The sequence below is a fragment of the Mycetomoellerius zeteki genome, unplaced genomic scaffold (genome assembly GCF_001594055.1).
Source record: "Mycetomoellerius zeteki isolate Tzet28-1 unplaced genomic scaffold, Tzet1.0 scaffold48, whole genome shotgun sequence".
Classification (NCBI taxonomy): Eukaryota; Metazoa; Arthropoda; class Insecta; order Hymenoptera; family Formicidae; genus Mycetomoellerius; species Mycetomoellerius zeteki.
The window spans coordinates 504,544-518,514 of NW_017257479.1; the positions used below are offsets into that span (position 1 = coordinate 504,544).

Here is a 13,971-nt window from a genome sequence, read left to right on the forward strand (position 1 = left end):
TGTTATTATTATTATAGTAGTAATAATCATAATTATAGTAATATATAATTATAGTTACAAATACCAAACATTTTTCTCTCTGTGTAGTTGAGATAATCAAAATTCAAAGAGTCTGGTTGAACTAATTGGAATTCTGATTAAAAATGAACAAATCAGAATACTAATTAATGCAACTATTATATACCCAAACAGAACAACAAGTCATGTTATGATATCAAAATGATGTCAAAATAACTCCAAAATGATCATTAAAAATCATTTTTCAATCATTTTCGATTGATTTTAATATCATTTTGACGTTATCGTGACTTATTGTTCTGCTTGGGTAGATTTCTTTTCCAGTGTAGCGATAAAACTTCGTTAATGTTTTTGTATTTTTTAGAAAGGTAAGTCTTATTATAAAACATCAATCCTTGATGTTTTACAATAATAAGAATTCCGTTTGCACATTTTTCGAGCATTTTCGCAGCCAATATCGACTTCTCGATTCCATATCATCAGCGCTTGGACTGTCTGCAGGAACCAGATCTTAAAATCGACCTGGTTTTTTACGAGCAATGTAGTTAACGGTGCCTCGTCAAAAGCACGCGGCCGATATCAGGTACCGGTACCTGATTACCCGGGTGGTTTAATTTGAGACGCGTCCGATCAGCTGACACGGCGCACATATCGAAATATGGGGGTCAATCGTATTTCGTATTCCGCACGATACGCTTAGCGGTTGGCCCAACTCTCTTCCGTTCGCCGAACTTTTAACTCTCGCCATCGGATTAAACAATGTGGGCCAGCTAATCTAGATCGAGTCGATGTTTCTCGCGTTTCCGCTGATTTAGCGAGGATGATAAGAGAGATGCACGAATACAAGAACCACAGAAACGTTATTCTTCTATTTTTTTTTTTAGGGATGACTAATTAAACACTGTTAAATTTATAATATCGAATTATACTCGATTTGAGTTACTTTTAATCATTTCTATAGGTTGCCACTGCTCCTATATTCATTAATTTAACAAAAACAATGGATTTAAATAATTTACTTGAAAATTTGATTCAAATTTAATTTATTATTTACTAAATGCAAACGTTAATTGCTTTTAGATGTTGTTTACTTTGAAACTAATTAGAAATGAATTGATTTACATGATATTTATTGATATACATAAAAATTAAAAATAACAAAATGTTATTTAACGAAAAGGATTGGGTTTCCATTGCTCTTTCGATACTTAACAGTGAATATGCAAACTCTGTTACACTAAGAAAAGTTTTTGGTATTTGTGACTATAATTTCATGTTATTACAATTATAATTAGCTGCTATATTATTGTTATTATAATAATTATATGTACTCTCTAAATTCTTTGGAATAGAATATCACTCTAAAAAGTGAAAATTGAGCTAGTCTTAAAAAAGAGTGGCTCAATTTTTAATCTTTAAGAATGAAATTTCATTCTTCAGAGTGATATTCACTCTAAAAAAATTTAAAGAGTATGGTTCCAAATATATATATATTAGAGAGAGAGAGAGAGAGAGAGAGAATGTAGGATATCAAATATACAGGGTGTTTGAAAAGTAATGAAAAATCTTTCTTTTCAGAATTTTTTAATACCGTATTTTCTCATATTGGTAAAAATAAGAAAATGCAGTACTAAAAAGTTGATAAAAAATTCTGAAAAAATTCTCAGAACCTTATGAGAAGAAAATAAACAATTTTTGTCTCTTACAGTTTTTCTGTAAAGTTAATAGTATTTGAGTAAAAAATTATTGAAGACCAATTTTCGACAATTTTTAGTAATTAACACCTTGTTAAGTATTGCGAAAATTATAAAATGGTAAAGGACTTTTCTCCTCAGTTTAGTCCATTCTGCCCCTGTGCGAAAGATTTTTCATTACTTTCCAAACACCCTGTATATCGGGATCCGCGAGACAAGGAACGTTTCCCGCTTTGGAAGAAAAGAAACGAAGGCGATGCGATGAGACACGAGGACGGTATACGGGCAAACGCGCGTGCGACTTGCATTTTTCTAGGGCACAGTCCGGCATCACCTGATTCCCCTTAATCATGTTGTTTTGCAGTTTATATACTGTTACATATCGGAGGCTCCCCGATAGGGAGGCCGGTCGGATGGCCAAAGCCCAATAAACTCGACACACACACGTAATGTCCCGGTAACCGTAATGATCGGTAAGACGATGGCGACGACGTGCCATTGCACGTTGTCACGCAGTTCGATGTAAAGGGAAGAAGAACTGCGTGCCGACACGAAGCTCGCGATAACAATCAACATACATTCCATAATACGTCCGTTGCAATTAAAGCATTATCCCACGTAATCTCGCCTCGTGTGCGTTTGATTTTCTCGAGTACCGATCACGTAATAGAAACGTAATACTTAATATTAATAATAAAGCTAAAATTTCGCGAGCGTGAAATTTTCTCCGGATTCCATTTCCTCGGATTTCCAAGCCTCGATTTCGCGAAGACACTCCGTTTTATTAATTTACGACGCGCCTCGACGAATAATTCTTGGATGCGAATTTTCAGCAACATGCAACATGATAAATGAACGTTTAGCTTATCGTGCGACGAGGGAGCACAGTTATATCCCTAAGAGGCGCTCTATCCTCCTTACCCACAAATTAAGTTTCTAATTGATCGAATTGGACAGCGCGAGGCGCACTACCCGTCCCGAATATCAATCAGAAGAAAATTCCCTCGCGCGTGCCTCGTCCGTTCTTGCGCGAACAGGATGTAAGTCATCCAACGATGGCGAGGACAGCAAGGTAGACGACAAAATCCATCGGCGATACCTGTCGCAGAAAAGTTTTTCCTTGACATCCGACTCGAAGTAAACACACACGCAGGTACCGTAAGTCTCGTGAATGCGAGACATAGTATCCCGTCGTGGGATTTATCGTAAATAATTTCACGAGGTCCGCTGTCCTACTTGAGGTACCGCTGGGCCATCGAGAGATGTGAGAATTATTATACGCAACTTTGCATGTTTCATTCGCAAATAAAACGATTAATTTGTTCTACGACCCACAGTCGATGCCGCCTCTTTGGTATTTATTTAGCTGAGTATTTAGCTCCCTCCTCAACTGAAAAAAGAAGTGTTTGATTTTAAGATATTATTTGTCTCCATTTTTTAAACACTTATGCCCGTTTCTATCAATGTAGATTAACTTTAATCTAAGTTTAACTTACTCTTCATCTTTTTCTTATTCTTAAAACTAGAAAAAGATGAAGAGTTAATTGAACCAAGATTAAAGTTAAACTGCATTGGAAGAAATGGGCATTAAACATGTTTTAGCTTTAAACTTTTTTTATAAACAAAATACTATGTGTTTGGATTTAAATATATAGTGTTTTCAATCCGAACACGTGGTGTTTTGTTTATTGAAAAAGTTTAAAAGTAAAACATATCTTTAAGGGCCGGTTGTTTCACCTTTTGATAAATTTTACCTGTTAGGTAACTCTGGCAATCCGCACTTGTAATTGGGTAATCTTGCTACTTAAACTCAACAGTTAAAATTTACCAAAAGATGAAATAATCGGGCCTAAATGTTTAAAAAATGAAGATAAGAACAAAACATTTTAATATCTTAAAATTAAACACTTCTTTTTTCAGTTACTTTGACGGCGAATCTATTCGCTTCTCCGAGAGATGCACGCGGGAGTGACAAATCTTTTGCAAGAATTTTCATTATATATTTTCTCGCTTTTGATATCATCAATGTGAAGATCCATACACTCTAAATCTATGTAGCAATGAAATTTCATTGCTTTAAATTGAAATTTCATTCCAGGCGTTAATAGCAATTGAGCCAGTGCTACTTCCAGTGAATCTTGCTGCAAGATGGGAATAGAAAATCCATTCAATAATTGGAGTAAAAAATTTACTCCAAAAAGGAGTGAATTTGGAGGTTAGAATAATAAATATCAGACTAATGTCATTTTCCAAATCCAGATAGCAAAACCTACGGAGACAGATTTTGAGCAGAGCACAAAATAAATAAAAAATAATTCTTATCTGTGACAAAGTGTTTGAATTCATCATGCACAATCACGCAAAATATATCAATTTGTAGTCTTCTATTATTATATGCGTCTGAAGATCTATCTCATCCGTAACGTACATTTATACCAAACATAACTCTATGTCGCTAAATTCCTTGCAGTAACATTCAATAATTCAATGCATCTTGCATTGCAATTATTAACTAATGCTTAAACTACTTCGATTGATGGAATGAAATAGTCCACTTCTTTATGTACGAGTAGACAGATTAACTTCAATGCAGTGAAAATCCATACTTAAAGCAATGACTTTGCTACTCACTTTTGTTAGCAGTAAAATTTTCATTGCTACAGATTTAGAGTGAATAGCCAGAGCCTTAAACCAAAATAAAAGCTGATCCGTTATACATTGATAGAAATATAGATCTCTATGTGACAATACACTCTTAATAGATATCTCGTTGCGGCAACTCGAACAGCGCAGAATGTCGCAAAGAGGATGTCTTTTGCTGCTGCTGCTCGGTCTGGCCGTGCTGAGAGAGTCGTCATTTACATTTAGCGATACCGTTCACGAGGGTGAATCTTCTCACCAGACACCGCATCACAGGCAGAAGAGGGTCTTGTGGTTCACGAACGATGGACGGATTGCGTTGCCACCCGGCACTGTCATGACGATCACGCCGACGTTGGCGTTGCCCTTCGTCCGGCATCCTCCTTACGGTTTTCTCAGCAACATGACCATCAGCCTACCGTTCACGAGTGAGTCCATCCGCCACGTAGATGAGCCAGCAAATAAGCTGACGTTATTTGTCATTTTACGTTGAAGACGTTGAAACGATGTCAAATAACGTCAGCTTGTTTGCTGGTTCGATGCTAGAATTATGCATCTTTTTCCCAGTTGACTTTGACAAGCTGGGCCTGACGGATAACGAAAATCCATACGGCGCTCTGCCGCCAAGTTTCGACAGGAAGCTGAGGAGTCGGCAGGCCGGCATGATGATGGCTGACTTCATCGCGGCGTTTATCAAGCGTAGATTACACAAGCGAGACATAACAGAGGTGCCAAAAAACGCGTTCCATGGCGGCGAGCGAGCCCTCCTTTATGGCACTGCCGAGGATATGCTGTCCACGCTGGGAATGAATGGGAAGGCGTGCCTATTGAGGGCAATCTGCGAGGTCCAAGGACATCATCTGAATAACTTTGGTCTTATCGGCGAGATGCTGAAGCTATTCTTCACGTGAGTAGTCCGGTTCATAAAACTGCAGTAAGGAACCTCTGAAGACTGGAGTAGTTCCGGATAATTCTGTTTCATAAAGTGTACTCTCTAAAACTTTTAGAGTGAATTATTGTCATTCTGAAAAATGAAATTTTTTCTTAAAAATTGAAAATTAATCAAATAAAGAGCATGTGCCACAACGCAAGATTTTAGTAGCGAGATAATATTTTATTCTGTAAGTATATAAATAATAATTATAAACGTTTTGGCCTCGATCAGGCCTTCTTCAGTATAATCAACAATAAAATTCACGGATAAATGTTTACAAAATAAGTCGCACGATTAGAACATAAAAATCGGTTAAAAACGGAATTATTATAAATTGAAACATACCTGTGTCCAGGATCCTTTACAGCAGAGTTGGAATTTAGTTGCACGTTTCGGCCTGATTTCGGCCACATTTCTTCTTGCTCTCAATTTTCGGAAATGTGCAACTAAATCCCAGCTCTGCTTTACAGTAATATCCAGATTGCGAACTGAGAATGGAGTTAAGTATATAAATGCGATTGTAAATTGACTGCGAATAATTACATACAGACGTACTTACATAACAAAATATTATCTCGCTACTAAAAATGTGGCACATGCCCTTTAGTTGATTAATTTGAATTATTAGCCACTTAAACTCTTTATTGTGAAAAATTAAAAATTTTCTTTACCTTTTTCAGGATACAATTTTTATTGTTTAGAATATTTTACTTCAAAGAATTTAGAGAGTAAATAGTCATAATAAGCACATTTTAGAGTCATATAAAATAATGTTGAATTCAATCCAGATATTTTGTTTTTAGCGCCAGCCGATCGCCGTTTGCAAATCTCCTCAAAGAATACGTCGAAGCGGAAAACCGTGGGAAGTCTCACGGCGAGTGCTGGCCTTACTTCAAGGACTGTCCAAAATCTTTATTCCTGCCATCCGATAACAAGTATCAGTTAGTAATATAATTCTGATATCATATAACCATCTGTAATTTTTTGATTAGGTTTAAAAAACTGATAACTTTGAAAAATTCCTAGAATTTTGTCCGATGTAGCTCACAGGAATTTTCGTGAGAAAGAGAATTTAAATATTAAATCTTCACTTTAATTAAAGTTGCTCGAATACTTAGAGAAAATCAATAAATAAAAGAAGGACAACGAGCCAATTATACTGTAAGATATTTAATAATCGTACATATACAAACGTTTCGACACCGATCGGGTCATTTTCAATGTAAAACAACAAAACATTATTACATAAATTATCGGAAATTTTCGGTTACATTATAATGTCCAGTATGCAGTCCATATTTAAAATATCTTAAAGGTAATCTCATCTCACTTTTCACAATTCTACAATCCCACAAATAAATAATAACTTGACATTGCGTTACAGTTTAAATTATCGAGTATGTACATTTTATATTAAATTAGTAACAATTAAATTACATAAATAAATATACCTTAAATTGTCTTAATGATGTAAGTTAGACGCCGAGAAGAAAACGCAATCGACAAAGTTATGTTTAATAAGAAATAAGCCATAATACTGTTGGATATATCCTCGACGACGTACAGCGACGTTATGACAAAAGGGAAACAAAGAAATAGGAAAGACAATTGGAAGGGGACAAAGGACTGTTAAGAATGTTAAGAAGGGGAAAGAAATGTTAATTTCTTTGAATCGAAGAAACCCTTTCTCTGGGTGAAAAGCCATATTTTTTTCTAATTTCTTCTTGCTCTCAATTTTTATTACATTAAAATAGTGACGTGTATCTTAATATACATATAAAAAACTGCAACTATGCTCTTCAGAAAAGATTCGTTACACGACGAGGAGAATGAGGAAGACGAACATTGGAATCAAATCTCCACCGATCTCGACGAAGAGCCCCTCACGAGGATATCAGGGCAGAACACAAAGGACGCCGTACATCCCATGTAGTTTTATAATTACTGTATGTAGTTGTACAATTATAATTGTTCTCGGTGGTCCGCGCGCGACCCTTTTTCCCCCCCGAGCACAGATTCTTTAACGAATTCAGTTGAAGTAAAGTTAGAACTCTGTCTTAAAGAACGAAGGGGAGTCGACTTGTTCTCGTTATCGAAGTTAATTGCATCTTTATTCAGCCCGTAGTTGTCAAATTTGCATAAGAAAAAATACCGTTTAATTAAAATATAAATCAGAAATTATAATTATCGCTAATTAACGCGCTGTAAATATATTCCGAGACGTAGAAAAAAATTCGTAGATTTTTGTAAAGGAAGCCTGCTAATAAACAGATAACAGAGCGGCTGCGTGACAAAGAGATTATCATTATCGTGATCATAACGATGATAAATTGAATTCTCGCCGAGAATACACGTATATATACATGTACTGTCCAAACACGAGAAACTGTTAAAAGTTTTGGCTAGTCGCCGGTATTGTAAAATATATGACGCTAACGATCGTTGTTTTAAGTATTGTTTCGTTTTGTATGTACAGTGAGAATACTTTGATCTAGCCATATAGCTGCATGTACGATACGACTGTTATGTACAGGATCACTAATATCCAATTTCTTTACCTCTAGATAACTTTATCCAGGGGATATCTTCCAGAATTACAATGGGATATCTCTTGGATAGGAAAGTTATCCGCAACTTATCTGGAAGTGAAGAAATTGGGCATATGATAGATACGAACAAATAATAAAGTATTGGTTTCGTGCGTTTGTGTGATCATATAGGAATGAGTAAATTTGAATAAGTATTTCCTCTCGCACATAATTTATTAATTTATTTTCTATGTTAATATTTATATAAATATATATATTATATAATTTGAGCGAATCATTGACGTGTACATATAAATGAATCTTTGTTAGAGTTCCTATCGCTAGGAATGATTCTAATTTATTTTCTTTCACACGTATGTGTTAAATCTTAATATAATCTTGGTCGAAATTATAAGCTTCTAAGTTTCTTTGTGAAATTTTGATCCCAATGAGAAATGACAATGGAATCGATATCGATTCGACGTCGATTCCATTGTCATTTCTCACTGGGATTAACATCAGGTATGCAGACACTTTTGGGGATAATGTCCTATGTAATGTATATATAATTAATGAGGCACTATCACAGCACGTACCGAATAATCAAGAATTCCGAAACGCGATACCTTGCTGCCATAATATAAATATAATGATATATATCAATTAATATTAACATTGGCACAAACTACTTCATTGCCAAGTGTATAAATAAGCTATTTATAAAATATTGTCGCGCAGGCGAGTGTAAAATATAAATAATAATTACAATAAAATGTATTTTCTACGAATGCTTTCCACATCTTTCAACGTGATTCGATACAACAAATAATATAATATATCCTGATAGGACTTCTAATAGAATATCTATTATGAATGTTTTGTCAGTCGACAAAATATTTCCATGCCGAACTACAGGATAGGACTAGCCATTTATAAAGTAGAGTTTTTACATAGGTATAATAATAGAATAAACCATAATGATGATCCCAAGAGGACATCTTATGAATATTTTGTGAGCAGCTGACAATAAGTAGAACATTATTAGAAGTGTTAAGATTACCTGTACATCTGTATACCTAAAACTTGTTAAGTTCTATGAACTAACTAAATTAACACGTTAAGTGCCATGCCTATTATGTTTCACTTTCCGTTTATGCCACACAATACCATCCAGGCAACTGTGCAAAAGAGACTCAACACGCGCTTATATTTATATTCTCCACTTATTATTTTAAATTCTTCAAGGACTGACGTCATCTAAACAAAATGTTTATCCTCGATACACAGGGACCGGCGTAGCCTAAACAAAAAGTTAAGTGCCACGCCGGGACCACCAGTGTGTTTACATTACCAGTGTGTTAACATTTAACGTGTTAATAGTTCCTCAAAGAATACACCAAGCCAAGAGAAAATTAAAATGACTTTATTTTAACGTCATGGAAGTCAAAATTACGATGATCTTTTTATTACAAAATTTAACTGTTTATTGATATTAAGAATCAAAATAAAATCATTTTGATTTTTTGTTGACCTTTGTGTGTTCCTTTATTATGTTCCAAATAAGTCAAATCCAGCAAGTCTATTGAAAATAAATTCAAATGCTTGCTATAAATTTTAGCAACAAAAAGATACCTTTATTTGATGCAAATTCTGTTATATTCGTATAACAGCAAATTTTATACAGCTAATTTTGTTGTAAAACTTTTGTATAAAACATTTTTTAATATCTCGAAGAGTTTTCGAGATATAACGGAAAAAGCTGAAAACCGCTGTACACGTAAGTGGTGATTTCACTCCTTCAAACTGGTTTTTCGCCCCAACTGATATTTTCTAAATTAATCTCTTTATGTAAGCTACAAGTTCACAAAGTTTCATTAAAATCAGAATTTGACACCTCGCGAGGTTCCCTTGTCAGAAAGAAAGAAATCGATTTTTTTCAAGAAAAGATTTCATTCTTTTAAGCGTTCAATTGAGTGCTTATAAAAAATACATGTTTTTTTATTTCTGTATTTTAACATATAAAAAAACTTATCAAAATCGGAGGAAGACTTGGATGTGTTTCCTTGTTATTCAAAATCAATATTAAAGTTTATATTGTTACAGTTTTTATTGTGAGCATAATTAAAAGGAATAGTTTACAAGGTTTAAAAAAACATCGACTTATCATGCGTACGTTCCTGTTCTAGATTAAAGTAGATAGCTTGATTCGAGAATATAATTCTTTATTATATTGATTATCTGTGTACATTTTCATTTGCGAGTTGTTATCCTTATATCTATAATATTATCATATCTTTCTTTGTATCATATTTTATTAATTTCTATCTCGTGTGACACAACGTTGTTCTATGTTACGTCCAACTCCTAATATATGAATGGATTGATTTAGAGAAAAAAGGAATGAGAAGGATGAAGTATGCAAGGACGTTAGAGCAGATGCTTTGTCTCGCATGCATCCGAGTGGAAGGGGATGGAATGAGACGAACCTCGAGGTCCTTATCTCTGACTGTGTTTGTTGTGTTGTTTATCAGCACAGCCGGCACGAACGATTGCACTGTGGTTTCGTTTAAGGTCCCGACAAATGTTTCGCAATGAGCTCACACATTCACAGGTTTGATAAATTCCATTTATTAATATATATGTATAAAGAATCGAATTTTACGCGAACAATCTCGCGTGCTGTTCACTCGCGTACAATTCACTTTCAGAACATCATACTCAAGTACTGTCGCAATATAATTGTCACAATCGCGTATAATTGTACACTCGCGTAAGATGTCCGTGTATTGATACACTTTCAACCGATTCCGACACCGCCTGAGGGTTGTTACCCTGAGTCATTGGATCGGTGCAGACACGCTACGAACGTCTGAGGCTTTCGCCTTGAGTTACGTTTAGTTCGAGAGGATCTCTAAGACTACGATGAGAGCTCACCGTGTCACAATCAAAACTCGAATGCCACGAATATAATAATTGTAAGGATCGCTAGACTTGCTCTCACACGGATGCGTGTAGGACCGTGAGCTAATCGGGACTGATTCGATAATCTTGGGCTGCGTTCCGTTTCAAGCATGATGTGCATAATGCATCATTTATCCTTGTTTAACATTCGGTGAATAGCAAGGATAAAAGATGCATCGTGCGCATCATGTGTGAAACGGAACGTAGCCTTGGATTCGTGGACGATTTTCCGGGGCCCGATCCCCTCCACTAAGCCGAAAATGTCGGAGTCTTATTTTCAAGGTCTTATTTTCAAGGTCTTATTTCCAAGGTCAAATGGCCGGAGATATCGCCAATTTCCCAGGTTTCGGCACAGATGAAAGACGCGGCGGATTCTTTGAGAACGCGGTGTCATGGCGCCTAACGCGATTAAGCCAGGACCACGGCCAGGACGTCGACTCTTTGTTCTCACCGCTCCTCGTTCGTAGTAGAATGCGTATATACGTGTGTATGTATAGGCGTGTATGTATGTGCGAGAGCTATCCTCCTTGTTATGTCTGTATACCGTGCACGACTTTATAATTATAGAACGCATAACAGTGTTCACGCACATGATGCGCAAATTCCGACCGAGCAACCTCCCCGTGGTGCATATCGCGAATACCCCGGCGGTAATTACCCAAAATCTTACAAAATATAAGGTTCCCTTTGGAATCTGATAACTCAGCTTCTAGGCATGCTAGAGTAATGGTCGAGGTCTCGTTTCAAAGGAAACGTTTCAAACTTTAAAATGCATGTAATAAAATTTTTCGACCTATTTGTATTTTGCTCGTGGAAAGTTGGAAAGTCGCAAAGTTTTCAGAATTTTAACACGATCTGCTTCTGGTCTTCGTGAAAAAAACCATTTGATGGGACGGCAAATACTAACAGTTTCAAAGTAGACGTTTCACCCTTTAAAATGCACCCAGAAAAATTGTCCTACGATCTCTGGAAGAGATACAGTTTCTTAAATATCAACCAAATTTGTAAGTTTCAAAGTGATCCCCTAATTGTTGTGCGTAGTGTATATATGTAAATTATACATTTATTTATTAGAGTCAACTAGCATATTGAATAACATTTTACAGCTTATTGTTTTTACATGGTTAAATTAAGATTTAGGATTTATTGGATAAATAACGACATGCGTGATGTGTGAACGTTTGCTGTATGTGTGTGTATGTGTCAGCGTACACCAATTGGGACCTAAATAATAAATACAAAGAAAAGGTGTCGTATAATTAAGTGAGTGAGCGTGTGTATGTTCGAAGGAAATAAATTGCGGGGCAGATGGAAATGGAATAAAACTAAAACAATAAAAAAAATTCTATTGAGCTTCGTTAATGGTGCATAAGGAGGGGGGAAAGAAATTTAAGAAAAACGCTACTGGGATTAGAAAAGGATGGAGAGATTGGGGAAGGAAGACAGAGATATGAGCATCTGGAGATTGTCCGGTTATAGTGTTTCGGACTTCGTCGGGATCCGCGTTTTTGAAGACTATAAATGAAGGTATCTGGAGGAAGAAGATCGGTGGAAATTTGAAATTGCGAAAAGAAGGAATTTAAAGATTGGTGATAGCCGTGGTGATAGTAATAATGAGGACGAGGTAAGGGAATTTCGACTATGAACTCTACGCTCGAAGTTGAGTCAGCGGGAAAGGAAGAACAGAAAAGGGGGGAGGTGTCGGGAAAAATTCGTTGAGTTAGGACAGATGAGATGGATTCCACGTCAGAAAAAGGAGAACGAAGAAGAGGTGAAAGGGGGAGTATCACAATCGAAGGTGAAGAAGCAGGTTGAGAAAAAGGAACTGGAGGTGAGCAAGAGTGGTGATTTGGAGAGTGAGGAATGCTGAGAGAAGGGCCTGGTACTGGGTCTAAACTATTACTATGATTATTATTATTATTTGTATTATTATTGGTATTGTTATTATTCAAATTTACTAAAAATTCGCGGTAGGCTTTGTCTAGGAGCCGACGAGCCTCCCTAATCCGCTGTCTTCGTTGGCATTTAGCCGCGCGGGAAAGGCGGGAGCGAAGTGGCCGGTCACCCACTACGAGATTTAAATAAAATAAATGGAAATAATAGTTTTATACTCGGCTCTGCATAAACAGGAAATGAGGATTCGGTAAGTAATGAAGGGTGGGGAAGAGTGAAGTTCGAGGGTTAGCCGGCCTTCTAAAATGAGGATATAGAATTCATCGAGTAAATTCGATAAATATTGGAGAGATTTTTGATTGGCGGGATTTGCCCCCTGGAGGGTACTGGCGTTCTCTTTTGTTTAAAAATTTTACATCGATGAGAACTTATTAGTGGGATTGACTTTAGTCATCCGCCCCGTTTCTTGCATTGGATTGATCAGTTTTGGGTGGTGTCGCCAAGGATAGAAGTGGGTGGCTAGTGTAAACTTTGATTGTCTCGTATGAAACTTATCGCTAGATTCGCGGTTTCTTCTTAAAACTATATCAAGAAAGATCGTCGCCAGTTACGAACCCACGGTATTGGATGACGATAAACAGATTCCTTTTCGAGTCTCAACAATTTAATTTATGATTTCGAAACTTCCGTAGCAACTTGATATCTAGTTGCTTCTTTCTTTAATTAGCATTGGTCACCAGTGTTGCATTTTATCTTCAAGGGTATGGAGTTATTACTAGAAATTGATTCAATTATTTATTCGTCTATTGAAAGAGGAATCTATTACGATCTTTTGTCTTGAACAGACCGTGGTCTCTATGTTTGAAATTTTATCATCTCCAACTCTCCGTGGTTGATATTTATATATGTGGTAAAAGATAAGGGGGTAGATTAGATACTCTTTGACTCTCTCTATAAACAGTCTGAGACTGTTATTAACTACTTATGTTTCATAAATGATATCCGAGTGACGATCAATCTTCCACAAAAGAAAAGAATCGTAGAGTCCACAGGACCTAACATAAATATACAATTGAAACGCAAATAAAAGATACAAAAATAAACTTCGCGATCATTACATAGCATTTTATCTCGCATTTTATCAAACTCTTGAAAATTTCTTGACCTTATCCATAATCAAACTATTCCGGCCATTCATATTTAAAGCTAAATTTTCAAGGCGGTTACAAGGGGAAGCAATTTATTACAAGAAAATGTATATGGTATCTATTAAAATAATAATATTAACATAGAAAACATCCCA

General features: G+C 36.0%; 1 protein-coding gene across 2 annotated transcripts in view; it reads left to right on the top strand.

Moving 5' to 3' along the window:
* The window catches only part of LOC108727259 (uncharacterized), a 14,276-nt gene extending 6,650 nt beyond the window's left edge, over positions 1-7,626 (top strand). The window contains exons 1-5 of one of the 2 annotated variants that reach the window (XM_018455307.1): positions 2,635-2,865; positions 4,475-4,780; positions 4,920-5,259; positions 6,090-6,227; positions 7,090-7,626. In XM_018455307.1, coding sequence (XP_018310809.1) covers positions 4,507-4,780; positions 4,920-5,259; positions 6,090-6,227; positions 7,090-7,219 — 882 coding nt within the window. In that variant the 5' untranslated portion in view covers positions 2,635-2,865; positions 4,475-4,506 and the 3' untranslated portion in view covers positions 7,220-7,626. Of the gene's footprint in view, positions 1-2,634; positions 2,866-4,474; positions 4,781-4,919; positions 5,260-6,089; positions 6,228-7,089 lie in introns of those variants that run through there. The other variant, XM_018455306.1, reaches the window with a different exon arrangement.
* The last annotated feature ends 6,345 nt before the right edge of the window (positions 7,627-13,971 follow it).